This window comes from Tauraco erythrolophus, chromosome 12 (assembly GCF_009769465.1).
Source record: "Tauraco erythrolophus isolate bTauEry1 chromosome 12, bTauEry1.pri, whole genome shotgun sequence".
NCBI lineage: Eukaryota > Metazoa > Chordata > Aves > Musophagiformes > Musophagidae > Tauraco > Tauraco erythrolophus.
In genome coordinates, this window is record NC_141476.1 from 20672114 (window position 1) to 20690417 (window position 18304).

The following is an 18304-nucleotide window of genomic DNA, read 5'->3' on the forward strand; positions in this document are numbered from 1 at the left end:
CAAGATGCTGCAACACAATACTTGTTACGGAATCCAAGCCTCACAATTCCTCTAACAAAATGTTTTCACAAATTTCCTGAATAGGACAGATTTTACTGTGTCCCAAAGTATGATTCTTAAGAAATCTGAGGGAACGAGTAGCACAGATGTTAACTGTAGAAGGCAGCTGAGTTAAACAGGGCTGTTACCAGAGCAAGACATACAAAGCAGCTACGCAGTAGAAAGCAGAATTAAATTTGTATTCTAACTAGCACTTAAAAAAATTAAAATCAAGCCATGGATTTGCCTCTCGCAATACCCGCGGTGCACTGTCTGATTGTGACATCTACTTCCACTGTTTTTGCACTCTGTTTTACTAAATTCTTTTTTCTAAGAGAAAGTTGCAGTAGAAAGTAATGACATGAGGTATTTTAGTGGGAAATGGGAAAATCTAAACTGCATATGGGTTTTTCTTTTAGCAACCCAATCTAATTCATTAGCATTGGGAATGACTTGCAAACAAGTCACTTCACACGTTTGAATAGGAAATGAATTTTTATTATCCTTACTTATCTGTCATTGTAACACATTAATCCAGATCCTCCCTGGATTTACGACAGTTTATATCAAAAGTGACTCTTAAGAGGAAAGTAACAGCGGTACCATCAGCAGCCGATGTTTCCCCATATGAATGAAAGAAAGGTGTACTGATGTTTCCTCTAATTTTTAGCTAACTAAGAATTCCCAATCCATTCAGACCTTCTTAAGGGATGGATAGCAGGACAGTTCATGTGCATGAGCCTCACGTACAAATCAGGGGTTAGCTGCCACGTTGCCGCTGTGGCGCAGAAGATAAAGGAGCGATTTCACACGCTGTCAACAAACGGACAAAACTTTTAAGAAATGAAGATGTGTCCTTTATCAAGCTTCTAGTCTAAGAGGAAAAGAGGAATGGGAATTGGTCATGAGGGGGTCCACAGAGGCAAGGAAGTAACTGGAGAGATGCAAAAGGCTCAATGGGCTTTTCTCTCTAATCAGAAAGCTCCTCAAGGAAGGCAGAATCAATTTTTAGCGTTATCCTACCTGTCAGGCTGGGAGAGGGTAAGGGATGCATGTCCTGAATTATTCAGGTGATTGGCAAGGCATTAATTTGGAAGAATGTGAAGCTTTCATAAAAATCTGAAGTTTTCCTTTAATTCAAAATTAGTTTGGGCTTCAGTCAGGCTCTGATGCCTTCCTACTGAAGATGCTTATAAAAAATTGATGGAAAATTTGTTCATGTTTGTCCAATGGTTCTCGGGCATTTGTGTTTTAAAATTCATTGGTTTCACAATCAATGGATCCAAATCCCCCCTCTCAGTTTTCCTTCCCATAGCAGGAGAAAAGACTGAACAACAGGTTACACACTTCTGTGTAAGGGAAAAAACCAGAAGGATTTGAAGGGTTAGTCGAACTCCTGCAAAGATGAAGGATGGAAATTAAAATTGGAGGTTATATTTTTATTAGGACAGGAAACACTGCCAGGTCCCAGAGAACCGAGTATTCAGCCTGTGACTGTCTAACTGGGGAAGAAAATGATGGAGCTGTGGCTGTGTTATGTCAAAAGAATAGGACTCTAACTGGAGATAATGAAAACGCCCTTAGGTTCACTTTTGCCCTTTTTCTTGGAGAAATGCGAATCTAGTCTGTAACTATTTTGCACCATGGCACTGTGGTTCACAGGTAGGTGTTCCCTGTGAGTGGAGAAACGTCTGTGCTCCTCTTGTTCTCTCACAGATGATCTAGTTATACAGGACTGTCCAGCTTAAACCACTTGGGCCTTGCCCTAGGACCTTCCTTCAAGAGGAAGCAGCAGAAACTGCCAGGGGCTCTGAAGGTGCACGGGGAGCCATGTGTCTCCACCTCAGCCCTTTTTCGCATGGTTAGGAACCAGCAGCTCTCAAATGTCCTGTGCCACACCATTCAACAGAAAAACATATCTTGTTGTTTGGACTGCTTTTGAAGCCTGGGAATTATCTAAAATTAATCTTATCTGCAGAAAACAGGCAGTTCCAAATGGAGGAATCATATGACCGATGAGCAGCCACATCCACCCCACTGAAGTAGTATCTCTTTTTTTTCCCCCAAAGGATTAAAAATTACATCTTTCTGACATCTCTTATCGACAGAGTTTCATGACACTTAGTTTTAATTTCTCAGCATTGAACTCACCAGTTTGTAGGTGAGAGAGGCTGGGGTGAGAATCTCTCCAAAGCTATCTCAGTGCTGAAATACACTGAGAAGAATGGTTTGGAAGATGAGATTTTTCTTTGTTTTATTTCTCTGCAAAGCACAAAGAACTCCATGCTCCTGGTTGCTTTCTTTTAGATTGCTGTTTTGCTTTAAAACATCCAAAGCGTATAACTAGCCTGGCCGTGCGTAACTACAGGAAGCAATTTCATATGAAAAGCAAATAACAGGCTGGAATTCTGACCATTTTCAGAATTTTCAGAGAGTCTTTTGAAAAGGACTTCTTTACCCTTGCTAATAAACAAACAGTGTTAGAGTCCATTTGTGATAGAAGTGTGAACATCACTGGACTCCTCCATGTCTGAGTTTGACCTACAAATGGGAATACTCATTCTTTTTCATTTCTGGACAAATTTTGACAATTTATAGATGATATGCCATACAGAAATTTTTTACTATGAAATTATTACGAAAACACAAAAACATTCTCGAAATAATGGTGAAAATTAATTGTAGGTAAGGTGATGAGAAAGAGCCAAATCCTCCTACAGCCCAATGGCCACAGTTCAGGTGATCACTCGCTTTGCGGTACCGAAATGTCTGCCTGCTCCCTGCCATTTAGCATGTATGTGCCTGATGCTAAGGGCAGTCAAAGTCAGCACCAGGAAGAGCTTTGAACAGACGTGGGATACAGTGCAGGGCTCATTAGTGAAGGAATAAGATGCTCAATCTGGTGACCTCACTTTGAGCTTAAGAAACTGAGGAGCTAAAGTTACAGGATAAAAATACCAAATAGAACAAGCAACAGGACAGAGAGAGAGATCACCAATGAAGTTTTGCCGGAATACATGCCAGGACTTCAAAAGTACAGATTGTCTCTGATTCTCAAAAAGTCACAACAAACCTGTGACAAAGATGGGAATCACTACTGAAGATGTGGATTCAGAACCTGTTAGGTTTTACAAGGTCATTTCTTCTCACAGATTGGTTCCACAAAAATTGGCTTCAGAGCGGTAGTAGTAGGATGAGAACAAACCAGACTACGGTATAGGCTTGACAGAGCTACAGGGTTCCCTCATGTTCCAGTGGTTTACAACCCGAAGTTACTTTCAGGCATCCAGGTTTGGTTATTACTTTCTCAAGCACACAGCTGTCTCTCGTAGCAAACAGTCTTAAATGACTGACTGCCATGGTAAATCATTCCTACTTCCTCATCCGTCAAGCCTGAAGTGCTGTCTGGAAGCAGGATGAACAACATCCCTGAGCTTTGGTGGAACAATAGGCATATACACACTTCTTAGATGATGTACGGCGCTTTTCATTACAATGGCTTTGTAAAAAAAAGTTTATAAACCAAACTGGAGTTGTATTTTGTATGGATATATATTGCCAGTATACTGTAACTGGAATAGAACTAGCTAGGGTCTGACCACAGGATTTTTTTCCAGGAAACAAATTATTACAATTTTAAATATAGTTTATAAATGAGTTCATATCCTCTGGAATACAGTATTGCAACTACTGTAGAAAAATTGTTCTTAACACCATTCTTACAGTACTTTTACATGTTTTTTTAAAAGACTATCAAAAACCAATAAGTGAGCAGCAACAGGTTTGCAATTCAACCAGTTAAAACACAAGCCAGGGTATTATGATGGTATTTTCCTGCAAATGCTTATGCCTGACTGATTCCCCTCAGGCACAGCATCAGTTGGGAGCTTGCTCTTAATAGAATCATAGAATGGTTTGGGTTGGAAGGGACCTCAAAGATCATCTAGTTCATTTAAGATCATCTAACAGGCAACTTAATGTCCATTTCTGCAGCCTGGGGTTCTCTTAGTCCCATGGCTCAGTGTATGAAAGAAACCCAGGCTCTGGAGATCAACTGCAGTGTTTTTTATTTATATTTTCAGAGACTGCATCATGCTCTGCTGCTTGAACAGCGGCACAAGCTTTGTTGCTGGTTTTGCTATCTTTTCAGTTCTTGGATTTATGGCTTATGAACAAGGCGTGCCCATTGCAGAAGTTGCAGAATCAGGTAAGTTCCCAAAGCAGTTTTCTGAGCTAACAAAAATGCCCGGAGGTTTGCTGTCAGAATACTTAGCCTGTGCCATGTCTTACAGATAAGTTGGCTGTTTTGCAGATGGTTTTACAAAACTCCTCTTAAAAACCTGTTATATGACTCATTAGAATAACTGCTCTAAGAAGAGTTCTTAACTATTTTTACAGTCGTACATTTATGTGTGAAAAATATTAATGTTACTGTGCATAGCACCCAAATCATAAAGTCAAGGAGCTATTGTAACACAAACTTACTCCAGCTGAGCATCCAGAAGATTATTTAGCAGAGATCTATTGCTCAGTTATGCCCTTTGAGTGTTGTATCCTCATGAAAGGACCATTCAGTTTTCTTTAAATGAAATGGACTGAAATCCATACAAATATTTGTTCCTTCTGGGAGGAAAAAAAAAATAAAAGATATAGCTATGAAAGCAACGAGAAACCAGGTGTTTAGGAGAAATCTTTGGTGTACTCTGAAGTCTTGCTTAATGCATGCTATCCAAATACAGAGTTCTAACAGTCAGACAGCAAATGCCACCTCCTAATGTCAGTAACTTTTTCTCCCAGGGACATTAACTGAGACACTCTGGTTAATTAAGGGTAAAAGTCCTTGTTTTGAGTCCAGAAAGGTGCAAAGGCCCAGCTCTACAGGAAATTAACCATCTAACGCTCATTAGCATCACTTGGAGTTAGGCATCCAATGAAAGTTAATTGCTCTTTACACACCTTGGTGCATGTAACGTCTTTCAGCATCGCTTAAAACTCAACAGGACAGGAAGAACAGGAGCCTTGCCCGAAAGAAAAGCAGTATAATGCCCAACTGTTGAGAAGGAGAAATGACTCTCATGAATTAGTAAGGTTAGCAGGACAACTGCAAAGCAAGTAGAGCTTCAGTGACACTGTCATGGAAAACATTTCCTTTTTCCTAAAGCCCTCAAGACAATTGGCTTATAATATTATAGAAACTATAGAGAAAAAGGTTGAAAGACTACAGCAACTCTGGAAACTGTAGGAGCTTGTAAATACTGCATTAAATGAAAAAGCAGGAATGTGCTGGCAGGTCTTCACCGAAGCTATTGCAGCATGAGCACAGAGGTACTCCTTTATCAGCCTTGTGATACTGCTTTCGAATCCTTGCTTTAAAAGCTGGCTAACTTCAATAAAAGCTGTTACAGCATGAGAGTTTGCAGAAGCTGACAAACGGGCACAGGTAAATAAGAACAGGAAAATATGAGCTAGGTGAGATGGTGATTGAGCAGATCTGAGAAGTTACCAATACTGTTGCAAAAATGTTCTATTTTAAAGATTTCTGTAAATACGCAATAAATGAATTCATGTTATGTACCAGCAGCAGCACTCAAAAATTCAGAGCAGGCTTTGAACAAACCAGTGGACATTCAGCTCGCAATATGTGTGGTTTCCAAGATGAAGCTCTTGCCATTGACTGCACTCTTGCACAAAATGTCAGACACCCTGCTGTCTTAGGAAGAAAAAAGATTCCAGACTACATTGATAAGTTATATAAGGCAACCACAAGACCACATGCTATTATTTATTCAGGTATGTGAGTCTTGCTGTACGTGAGAAGGAGAACATAAAGTACAGTGATATCTTAACTGAAGTCTGGACCTTCAAACATTCAGACAGGATGTAGGCAGAGTCGATGTGCCAGGCAAATCTTCATTAGCGATTAGCCTCCTCACCAAATATTTAGACTATTAGAGATGTAGAGTTTGTCAAGGTTTTCAGACTTGTATTTAGCTCCTCTTTTCTGCTGTAAAAGAACAATGAAGTCGTGGTGGGTTGACCCTCGCCAGCAGCCAAGTGTCCACACTGCTGTTCAACCACTCGCCCACCCCAGTGGGGTGGGGAGGAGAGCAGGAGAAGTCAGAAAGCTCATGGGTCCAGACAAAGACAGTGTAATAGGTGATGCCGTGCAAGCACTGCTCAGCAATAGCCACAATGTTGGTGTTGGCAATGCTGTTCTGTCCACAAATCCGAAATGCAGCACCATACAGGCTCTTATGAAGAAAGCGAGCTCCCTCTCAGCCACAGCCAGCACACCAGTACAAACCATTTCCTTCCTTTTCTTCCTTTTCAGGACCAGGACTTGCATTCATTGCTTACCCCAAAGCTGTTACCATGATGCCTCTTTCTCCTCTGTGGGCAGCTCTGTTCTTCATGATGCTCATATTCCTTGGATTAGATAGTCAGGTATGAAACAAACAGTATTTAAATGTTTTTGCCAGATTCTCTAGCAGCTGTTTATCAGCATCCTTGATGTAAACAGCATCTAACCTGATGAAGGAATGAACCCTAATTCCTTGCTTAAAACCATTGACGTAAGTTCCTTATTTTAAATCTTAGCTATGCGATAGTGGAGATTCCTTTGCGATTTGCTGTGAACGCTGATTCAGCCTGACTATGGGTTTCGTTATTGACACAGAAATCAATCTGAACTTCAACATGGGTCATGAAAATTTGCAGTTCAGTAAAATACCAGTGTGTCGTCTTTTGTTGTTTTTAAAGCACTTTGCAATGAGTTTTGAAACTGAATATCAGATAGTGATAATGTAAGTTCCTGCAGTGTATTTGTACTTCATGATACCGCAGCAAGAAATGTGTAGTCATATTCTGCAGCAAACTGACAGCATAGAAGTTGTGCTTCCGTTGGGGCCATAAAAATTGTGAAAGCTGTTTGATGAAAAATGGAAAGCAGCTGGCATTTTTAGCATGCAGCTCAGCTCTTGGCATGACTTGGTGCAGAGAGTTTACGATGGTGTACTGTAGAATAAAGCTCGTCAGTGCTTATTTTGCATGACATTTCCCATCATTAAACTTAACGTTTTAATAACTGCTCTTTTTCCTGATCTAATAATTATTTTAAAGTCTTTTTTAAAATGAGCAATTCCTGAATTCTACTCTTGACTGTTGCAAGGAAGCAGGCTTTATATTGTCTACTTTTGGCCACCAATTTTGGTGCCTATGTTAGAAACATTGCTCCTGAGCCCTGAGTCAGAAGCTCAGGTCTCTTGCATTCTGCTGATTTTTAAAGTTAGCAAGAATGCTCCTTCCCTCCTTCATTAAATGTACTTGGCTTGGGCACTTAATAGCTTTGTGGAACTTCTCTGTGCTGTAAAACGGAGAGAACTTCTCCAAAAAAAACCTGCATTTCATTTAGCAGCGCTTGAAGGTGCACAGCACTGCATATCATTCGTTTGAGAGACAAAAGTGCAGGATGCTTACAGTGACGTTCTGCTGCCATCCTGTGAATGGCTTGTACGTTATTGAAGTCCCATTCAAGCCAAGTTTGAAAGGTTTAATTTTTATGTGATCCATCTGCTACAGGGCAAATGCATTCTGAGATAATATTAGCAGATTCAACTGTTTGAATTTGGTGGTGGACTGGAAATCCATGGCTTTGGACTTTTTCATTCTGAAATGATGCTCCTCTCAGTTTGAGCTTCTGCTTAGAGAGTGTCCTCAGGGATCGTTCAGTCTCTATGATAAGAACATAGGAGGATATTTGAAGTGGTTTGTAGCAAATCCAAATCCCCACAGCAGATGAGATACATATTTCATTTGTACTTTCCTATCATTCGTTCTAGTTTGTGTGTGTCGAAAGCATTGTGACAGCTGTTGTCGATATGTACCCAAAGATTTTCCGAAGGGGCTACAGAAGAGAACTGTTGATTCTCGGCCTGTCCATTGTGTCATACTTCATTGGCCTAATCATGTTAACTGAGGTAAGATGTGCTTTGTTGAACTACTGCAGAAAAAAGGAAATGGGTTTCTCTTTGTAATCATAACATAAAACGCAAGAACATCTGCCATAGACAAATTTCACTGTCAGGAATATGACTACAAAATACTTGAGAGACTGTTCTCAACTACTGTGTAACACTGGAAAGGTGAAAAGTGTCCTCAGTTTTTCAGTTGAGCTTAGGAAAGATTTTAATCAAAGTTACATAGCCAAGGAAATTCCATCCGCTTTGCACCAGCCGACCAGATGTACTGATCATGGTTTCTGCTTACTTACTCTGGGCAGCCCAGTCTGAAAACAACTACCTTTTGGATGAATAGACCAATAAAGATGATCAAGTAAAGTGAAAATAGAAAACTAGAACATCTTTGATTTTTTATATCACCAAGCCAGGTCAATCAATACAGCCAACCTCTGAGCAGAAATTCCTTTGGTAAGAGTTAAAAACCAAACCAAACAAAACGGGTTTTTTCAAACAGACCAGGGTGTTTGCTTTGGGATGTTCTAAATCAAAAATGCTGAGGGTGTCAGTCCATCGCATCAGTTCATGATGCAACAAGTCTGGCACTACTGCGTTTGGTACTCGGATTAGGGAGGGACTCTGGGATCCTTTGGTACTTGGTAGGAGTTCAGTCTTGCTGCTCAGTGCTACCTTTACACAGTGAGTTCTATCAAGAGTCTCCTCTCCTTCACTTTACCCTCTCAAGACATGGAGAAGCAGAGTCCACGCTCTCTTCTGCCCGTTTCTTCTGCTTGCTGGGACATGAGAGCCTCCCTGCACCAGGGAGCGAGGCAAAGAAGGAGAAAAGTTTCATGTCTGAGGAGCTGTAGAATCGAACGCCTGAGGAATGTTTGTCCGCGGAAGCCCGGCTGTATTAACGGTGAAGGGCCACGACGTGTCTCTGTTGTGCAGCAATCTCAGGCAGGGTTTCCCACTGTGAAGCAGCCTCCCAGGGCTTCATGAACTCATCTGGGGTCGCTTAAATTCCCTTGGCAGAGACCCAGTCCTTAGACTTTGTGCTTTTTAAACTGCTTTGTTACTGAAAATGAGCAAATTTCACCAAAAAAGGCGTTAGGCAATTGTAAGCACGTTAGTCTGTTGTCCTCAGTATGCAAGTTTTTACAACAAATAGAATAAATCAACTAATCAGACTATATTAGCTTTAGATACACTTTCGAGGAAAGAATAACTGAAGATTGGGAGGAAAGTGGAGACTAGGACAAAATGAAACTTTTATTAGTTTGCGCAAGGCTCATCAGATCTTTCTCTGATAAGAGATACGACACTGTATGAAGCAAATGCAGTTGAGCAGAAGTTTTATATACTTCAGTGAAGGAATTGAAAATTCATCACAAGAGAAATGATTAACTTTATTCAAAAGAAAAGGACTTGTACAAGTAACGGGACAAAGAGGAGATGATGACCGTTGGTGTCGAAACAGATTCTTTGTGAAGTTCTACAGACAGTGCTTGGTAGCAATTTCATCTACTATCTGTAGTAGACTTGCTATGGAAACCAGTCACATGCAGTCACTGGCTACATGCGACTAGCTCTCTGTATTCCTTCCTCATTTTAAATTTTGACCGTATTGGCAGATTTCAGTCAATTTAACAGAAGTTTCAAATATAAATCCTTTTTCATGAAAGTTCAAGGGTTGTGAAAGATGGCAGCCAAATAGAGAAGCCCTAGAAGTGTCCTTTTTGTTCAAAAGAACAAAGCATGAGTTCAGTCTTTATTAAACAAACAGAGAATTCACAAAAAGCTGTAGCCTAATGAGTGCATGAAGTATAAGGGCTCACAGTCACCTGCAAGATTTAAGTCCAAATTGGATTTTAACTCTGATGTTCCTGGGTCACAGAAGAAGGCATAATGATAGGGAAGGACTGGATGTAAGGGTGACTGGAGTATTAAAGATAGGGAGACTATAGTAGTTTCTAGTAGGCATTAAAAACAATTAGGAAAGAGAAGTATCTGGATGTGAAACTAAGCACTACAAATATTCTGTGACATAAAACTATGTTCCTTAGATGTTTCCAGAAGATATTTCCAATTAAGAGATGGGAATAGTCCCGTGACTGGACTAGGTAATAGTCCCACTGAAATATTATGTGTGACTCTGGATACTTGTATTCGGACTGGAGCAGCATGCAAAGCAAGCACAGTGAGGATGATCCCGGGAGCACAGAACCGATTTTACCAGAAAACAGCAAAACGATGGTAACATTAGCTTTCTGTAAGCACACCATAGATGTGGCAGTGAGTATAAGCACAAACTATTTCTGCAGAAAGAATGGCTCCTTTCCCTCAAACCAAATCCAGGGTGTATAAGCTGGCCATGAATAATTAGGCTGGAGATTTCTATCCATCAGAACTGTGAGGTTCTAGGAGTTTTTCCAAGAACAGTAGGTTCTGGCTTTAAACTGGAATTCAGATTGTCAGTTTATGAAAGGTATTATGTGACATAGTTCCCTGTGAGAACAGAGGAATTGACACTAGTTGATTAAAAATTCCTTCCACATGTGTCCCTGTAAGTTGGACACTGGAGCAGAGCAACCTTATAGGGACCAATTTGCCTGTAATCATTCTTACCCTCAGTAAGATAAATTGGTTTTGCTTTGTAAAATGGGGAAATTTTGGAGTAAGTCCTCCCACAGTGCAAGTGTTAAGCAGAGCATTGAGAGATACATTCTTGAGATGTACAGGCGAAAAGAATTATAAGCATGAAGAGTGAAGACGAAGCAAGTTCTCCAAAATGACAGGAATATTCTTGCAGGAGTTTTGCAGAACTGTGTTCCTTACATTGTATTGTCTTGGTTGGTTGATCTCTAAGTTTCCAATTCACTCAGACATTTGCTGAACCTCACAGTGAGCTCTTTGCAGCAAAGGTACTCACTTGTGAGACGCTGGGAAGCAGTCAGCCGGCAGAGCTGACTAAAAGCAGTATAGCTAATAATCAAAAAGTATCTACATAAAGAGGAAAAAAAAATTTGCTTCAACATTTGCATTCTGATCTGGGAGAATTGACACTCCACAGTGCTTTTACTACAGCTTTTTGCTCAACAGGATCCTTAAAGGACAGATAATCACTGTTTTCTCAGTATCGTTAGAGAGACGCAAGTTACTACTGAGAGATGTGACTTATTTACACCATGGCCTAGGCAATCTGAGGAGTGGGGTTTCCATGCAGAAATGACACACTGGTGGAGAACACTCATTCCATGGTACTTCAATAAGGCATCAAAGCATTATGTATGAGTGAGACTTCCAGGGGTAAATATAGATCCCAACTCGGTCCTTATCCAATCTTGTATTTCTAAATACACATTCCTGGATTTCATTCAGGCTTTGGATTATTCATAAAAGATATTTTACCTTATAGGAAAACTTCCTCCTTAAGATATCTGGTTGTTTCTTAACTACACAGCACTAGTTTTGCCAAATGCCTGTTTGGACATCGATGCGGTTTTACATACAGTAACTTTACAACATCCTTCTGTTCTGTAAGATTTAGACAGGATTTCAAGTCTACAGAGTCCATCTTAACTTACCTTCAGTCAGTTAATGCAGAGGAAAAAAAGGGGGAAATCCTAGGTATTGTTTTTGATTTAGTTTTCTTTATGTTTTTAGGGTTCTCTTCCATTTGCAGAAAATTGTCTGAGATGTAATGGATCATATGTACTACTCAAATAGCATTACATTTCAACTGAAGAGATGAGCTCAAGCCCCTATTTCCTTCACACAGCTTTCTGCAAAGAGGGAAGTCTTAGGATTCCTTTCTATTTAAATGATCTTTTGTGAATCTCCTCCTTATTTCAATACGGAACGCATATGTGATAAAAGATTAAGTATCTTGCCTAGAAAGTAGTGTAATATTATTAATATAATTTTTATAGTCAGGTTATCCATAATTTTATTAATTGGACATCATAGGTTTTCTTCTCATCTTGCCTTCAGGCAAAGGCTCTAGAAAGCCAGCTAGTTCCGTGAACAGTTCTGACTGTGGTAAGCAAGAGGAAAAACAGAAGAAAAGACAAGAATTATGTCTTTGATAGATGTGTCAGCTGATACAGTTGAGTCACAGTCAAACAGTAGGTTAGTGGGGATGTCTCAGTTAAGCACATGTACCTTTTTCATACTGGTTGGTGCAGTGGCACCACTGAATGCAGAGCATTACGGATCGCTGGTAGTACAGCGTGCATTGTGTCTGGGTGCCATGCTGAGTTAGGACACTGCTCGCATTTGGTTGCTCTCCTTTCTGGAAGTACAAAGGTTGCTATTTTAAAGCCATTTAGAGAACAATTTTTAACTTGTTAGGAAAACATTTGAAAAAAGTTTGCCTGGAGTCAGGGTGGTTCTTGTTTCATTCTTTTTTTTTTTGTCAAATAATAATGACTCATTTAAGTAATATGGCTTAAAGGCTGTGAGCTATAGTCAAACTTTATAGGTCAGTTTATACGTTTTACAGTCCTTGTGCCACTGGAGAGTAATTCTAGGAGCTACAGATTTTGCCATCTTTCCCCACATTTTAACTAATCCTTTTACATATTAATAGCACAGACACAAAACCAAACCCTGCATCTTGACATGCAGTGATCTGGAGATCAAGAGCACCTGTAGTTATCCACAGCTTGGTGTGATAACAAAGGAAGTTGGAAAAAAGCACAGAGGTGGGACAGCATGTTGGATACAAGGCAAACGTAGTCCTCTCCACTCCAGGGTTTACTCCCTTAAAGCACATGCACAGTATTCAACTTGCATAGGGAATAATCTTTAGTGCTATGGAAGAAAAAAATCTTTCACAATAACAAATCACTGAGAAATTAATATTTTTTGTTCAAGAAGGAACCAACTTTAGTAGGAAGTTTGCCAGGGAACCGACAGATTGACTGTGTAATTAAAGCCATATTTGCTAAGAAATATTCCTTCTGGTGCCAACACAATATATTTTTTCCTTTGTTTTTGCCTTTCAGGGCGGGATGTACGTCTTTCAGCTATTTGACTCTTACGCAGCCAGTGGCATGTGCCTTCTTTTTGTCGCCATATTTGAATGTGTCTGCATAGGCTGGGTTTACGGTGAGTTGCTGAAAGTGCTGTGGGTTTGAGCTTTTGAGATTTCTAGTTGCATAAAAGCAATGTGAAAGCCTTGTACCCTTACGGAGTGGGGCCCTCCACATTCCCATGCCCTACCAAAACCCAGGAATGCCTTTTTTTCCACTCTCAATAGTGGAATATTCTAGTCTAGAATAGTGGGATAGATTATTTTCCACTCTAGATAGTGGAATAGATTATTTTTTTTTTCCCCTTGGTCCTTGGCAGGACTGACCTCCACCTTCCTTCACCAAGGAAATCTCTATAGCCCTTAGAAAGCAGGGGTGACAATAAGTCTCTCTTCTCTCACAAAGCATCTGTGCAGGGCACGTTCCCTTCCACTTCTGACGCTCGCAGATAAACCCAGGGAAGTTGGAGTTCAGGCCTCGTAAACACAAAAGGGACGTAGCAGTGTCCCTAGCTCTGCCCTTCCTGTCAGCAAAGTCAAGAGAAAACCACCGCGGTGCTGGCTACAGTTCATGGTTACGTCCTCCAGCAGTTTTTGCACACAAAGGGCTGCAAAGTTTACTTGGTAAAACAGCGTATGAGCCTCAGATCACACATGTCCCCAGCTATCTTCAGTCTTTGCAGCTCGTGTCAGAAACTGGTTTTGTCTTTGCTGTTTTAAATACTGACCTGTACAACCTCTTACATGTACCTCCTACATCTGCTTTTCGTTTGTTTTTTCGGGCAGGCAGCAATCGCTTTTATGATAACATCGAAGACATGATTGGCTACAAACCACTGTCGTTGATTAAATGGTGCTGGATGGTCTTAACTCCAGGTATTTGTGCAGTAAGTACAGAATATCCAAATAACTTGTTTTAGAAATAAAGAGGGTTTTCTGTGCATATTTTTAGAATTTTGCTGCTGCTAACAGTTCACAACTGTTGAGAAAAACGCCTATTGATTTGTAGCATGTGTTTTAATTAAAAAACCGCTCTGTGGGATCTGTAAGAACTGTTCAATATTCTGTGAATTGTGAGAAACCTTAGTAAATACAATAATAGGAAAAAAAATAAACTCAGGGCCCTTATGAACATTTGCCAATACAACAGAGGCTTTTTTTCATTGCATCGCTAGTGTGTCTCCCAGCATAACTCAAGCTCCTCCAGACTTGTGCTGGTTTCCTTACGGCTCCACACTCCTATTTCCTTCCCTCTCTTTGGATGAGTAGACATTTGTCAAAGAAGACAGGACATTTTTTCTTCTAGCAAAAGTGGTAGAAGAGGCCAAAAGTACATCTCGTATGCATGAAGAAGGGGACGGAATTTGCCATACCAGAAGCTAGCAGTACTGGTGCCAACTCTGGCAATCTGCTGCGGCTACATAATAGGGACAAAATTACACGAGGAGCATGACCAGATTGCCCATAAATTTGATCCACAAGTGCTTCAGGATTAGATACTAAAATCTTCCAGTTGTCCAAGACGTAAATGATAGCAACTGCAAACCCACAGATGCTGGGGCACCTGGAGATCCAGGTTCCCTTGAGCTCTGCCAGTTCATTTGCAAACTTGGGAGAAGTTCTGACTCATTTTAATCAACTCTGAAATGAACTTAATATAACTTGCTCTTTTCACTCTTTTCACCACTTTTGGAGAAAAGTACATAGTAACTTTTCTATATTTCATAAATTCAAATGGTCCAAACTGCTTGATTAGACACTTATCAAGTTTAGACAGATATATTTGAGCTTTTGTGAGGATGAAAGAGTTGGCCTGCAGAACTGCAGATACAGACAGTGGATTAAGGCAACTTTGAAAATTTTGGCTTTCCTTTTTCATCATGACAGATTGGAGAGAACGCAGCTTGTGTTACTTAATCACAGCTGGTTCACGGCAGCAAAACTTAATCTTTCCTGCCCAGGTACTGTTTGCCATCAGAGTGCAGGTTTTATTGTCATCGAGAGGTAAATAGGATTTAAACTTGAAAGGTTGTTCATTTCTGTGGAAGGTACTGAGACACGTTATTTAAGCTGTACATAAAAGAAGAAATGGATGGTGCTTTTTTTTTCTCTGACTGAAAAGCTTACATCTACTTTCCACCATTAGGTCTAAACAGCCAGTCATTTTCTTGTTACATAGGCAGTGTTTTTTCACATACCACTAACTTGTTTCTCTGCTTATTTCAGGGAATCTTCATCTTTTTCCTGGTGAAATACAAGCCTTTGAAATACAACAATGTATATATATACCCTGACTGGGGCTACGGCATAGGGTGGATGATGGCACTGTCTTCCATGATCTGTATCCCTTTGTGGATCTGCATTAAGCTGTGGAAGACAGAAGGCACTTTTACAGAGGTAAGATAAATTTTCAGATTAATGATACTAAAAAAAGAAGCGGGAAGAGAGTCTGAACCCTCACCTGCATGAGACTAAGCACAGTAACCAAAAAAGCAATGCCACCTGCCTGTTTCACTGGCAGCTTGAGTTAGGCTTCTCAGTCACTGGTGGAAAGAGGCATCTGAATTTTCTCTGTTTTTTCTTCTGAATTTCCTTTTTTTTTTTTTCCTTCACTAATTTCAGCCTGTAGTAAACTAACAAATGCTATAGCTTTAAGGTGCTCTGTTTCTGCTCAATTTGTAGCTTAAAATGTCTGTAACATCAGCTAAATCCCTCAAGAAGGTTTGTACCAGACATTCATTCAGCTCAGCTGCCTTCTTTCCACGGTTTTGCTAACTAAAGTCTCTGCTGCCTGGATTTTCCTCCAGGAGCTGGGTAGCAAACACTCATATATGTCTTCTGGGCAGTTTTCCTGATTACAGTTCTCTAAGCAAGAAATAGAGGCAAAAAGAAATCTTCAGTGCAATTTACTAACATTTGCTATCAGGTTATCTCAGGTCCAAGCTGAAGATTATTAACTATATTAAGATTATAAGACCTTTTCTCCAAAGAAAGACAGTGAAGATGGCTACCACGGAAGAAACAAGAATATAAATCTTATTTAGGCATTTAGGATTTCTCATAGAATCATAGAATGGTTTGAGTCAGAAGGGACCTTAAAGATCAACTGGTGCCAGCCCCCCTTGCCATGGGCAGGGACGCCTTTCACGAGACGAGGTTGCTCAAAGCCTCATCCAACCTGGCCTTGAACACTTCCAGGGATGGGGCAGCCACAGCTTCTCTGGGCAACCTGTGCCAGTGCCTCACCACCCTCTGAGTGAAGAATTTCTTCCTTAGATCTCATGGAAATCTCCCCTCTTTCAGTCTAAAGCCATTGCCCCTTGTCCTATCACTACACACCCTGTCCAAAGCTCCTCTCCAGCTTTCCTGTAGCCCCTTTAGGTACTGGAAGGCTGCTAGAAGGTCTCCCCGGAGCCTTCTCTTCTCCAGGCTGAACAACCCCAACTCTCTCAGCCTGTCTTCATAGCAGAGGTGCTCCAGCCCATATTGCAGAAAAGCCTGGTTGTGTCATCTGGAGTTCCTTAGATACTAGTCAGTAGAGGCAGGTATCCCAGCACTGCCTCCTTCTATCTCAATGCATATGAAGGGAACTAATTCGGTCCCTTTCATGCTTTCTCAGTCTTTCTGATGTTCTTTAGGATAATGCCAACATGAAGAACAAGACTGTAGGAATTTCTGTGTCAAGCATGCCTGAGGATCCGTAACTTATCTAGCACTTCTGAAAGATGTGTCTCACAGTGTATAGCCACACTTTCAAGATTATCCTCCGTTCAGAACCAAGGGGTATGACATCAGAATATGTCTGAGTATATCTCAGCGTAATAGGTACTGCGTTCTTGAACGGAGAAGGTAACATGGAATTTATTTTGCTGGCTGCTGGCAGTCCATCTTGAAATGACCCCATTAAGCTGATTAAATGTGGCCTGGAGACTACCTAGGAAATCTTTACTGTGGTACATTAAGAAAAAGTTAATTGTCCATAATAATAATAGTTTTCTTAGCATGTCAAAAAAGGAAGTTTTGCTCAAATCTTAACATAAAGTATTGCCTTAACACATCAACCTTACCCTGTCTCTGCAAGTAAACAGACTTTGTCTATAGAGTCTTGTTTTGAGCTGCCTTGTAGTCTGGAGCACTGCAGACAGGTCATTATCTTTCCCATACATGAACGATGAGAGGGGTTTTTTAATTACAGTTGGGAGCTTCTCAGGAAGCCAACTTCCTGCAACACCTCTGCTCCCCAAGCTGTAAGCAGCAGCGTTGCTACTGATGGTATTGCTAGAAGAGAGTTCTCAGCTGAACACATACGTTTTTCTTTTGTTCTTTATTGTAACTTAATACACTTTCACAGTCTCTTGTTAATTTAGTTTTTTCAGCGCACATCGCTTGACTGTACCATGAGAAACAAAATGCACGCATAGAACAGGCCTTACCCAGAGCATTGTGCTGAGGTTCTTCATAGAAGGGGATGTTGCTCTACATCAGGATGAAAATGCACTTTGCCTTTGTCTTCACCTTCGCTCTATAGCCTTTGGTCTGGTGGGATTTGTAAACAATTGCGCGGCACGCAGTTTGTGGATGTACCTGTAACAGGGAAGTGAGCAGCAGACATGCAAGAGAAAAGGGTTCTGCAGTCAACCTGCTTAAGGAATGTGTGTCTGTGACCAAGAAAAAGATAATGATTTTCATTTTCTCAAATTTTCTAGAAATTCAGGAAGTTGATTACACCTAGCTCAGATCTGAAAATGAGAGGGAAGCTTGGAGGAGGAGCCTACATTGCAGCAATAAATGACTGCGATGCCAAACTGAAAGGAGATGGCAACATTTCGACCATTACAGAAAAGGAGACGCATTTCTGAAAGAACTCTCTTTTTTGTTTTATTTTTTTGTATAAATAAGTAAATAAATTCACTTAATTATAGAGGCTGGCTTGTTTTGCACAAAATTTTATTAACCAGTTAATTTTGAAGTGAAAATTGTATACTTGTTTAAAAGTGATTTTTTTAAATTACTATATAAGCAATGATTATTGTAAAAGAAATAGCATTATATGGTATGTTAGTGATGACTTCTTGTAATATGGCGATTTCAGTAAATGTTTTTTTAGAAGTTAGAGGGACCTATATAATGTGCTGTAAAACTTTCCTACTTTGACTTCTGTCAGATATACTGTTGTGTAGACACATGCATTCTAATCTGTACGCATTTCAGACCATTTCAGCTTTCAATGTATGTATATAAAGAGGACCAGAACGCGCTTCTGCTTATATTGGAA

The 18304-nt window shown here is 40.3% G+C and overlaps 1 protein-coding gene across 1 annotated transcript in view; it reads left to right on the forward strand.

The window, feature by feature from the left end:
* SLC6A11 (solute carrier family 6 member 11) overlaps window positions 1–17888 on the forward strand; it is a 104020-nt gene extending 86132 nt beyond the window's left edge. Inside the window, exons 8-14 of the mRNA XM_009988626.2 lie at window positions 4122–4246; window positions 6371–6483; window positions 7878–8015; window positions 13004–13106; window positions 13816–13916; window positions 15256–15426; window positions 17736–17888. Of these exons, the coding sequence (XP_009986928.1) occupies window positions 4122–4246; window positions 6371–6483; window positions 7878–8015; window positions 13004–13106; window positions 13816–13916; window positions 15256–15426; window positions 17736–17888 (904 nt within the window). The remainder of the gene's footprint in view (window positions 1–4121; window positions 4247–6370; window positions 6484–7877; window positions 8016–13003; window positions 13107–13815; window positions 13917–15255; window positions 15427–17735) is intronic.
* The last annotated feature ends 416 nt before the right edge of the window (window positions 17889–18304 follow it).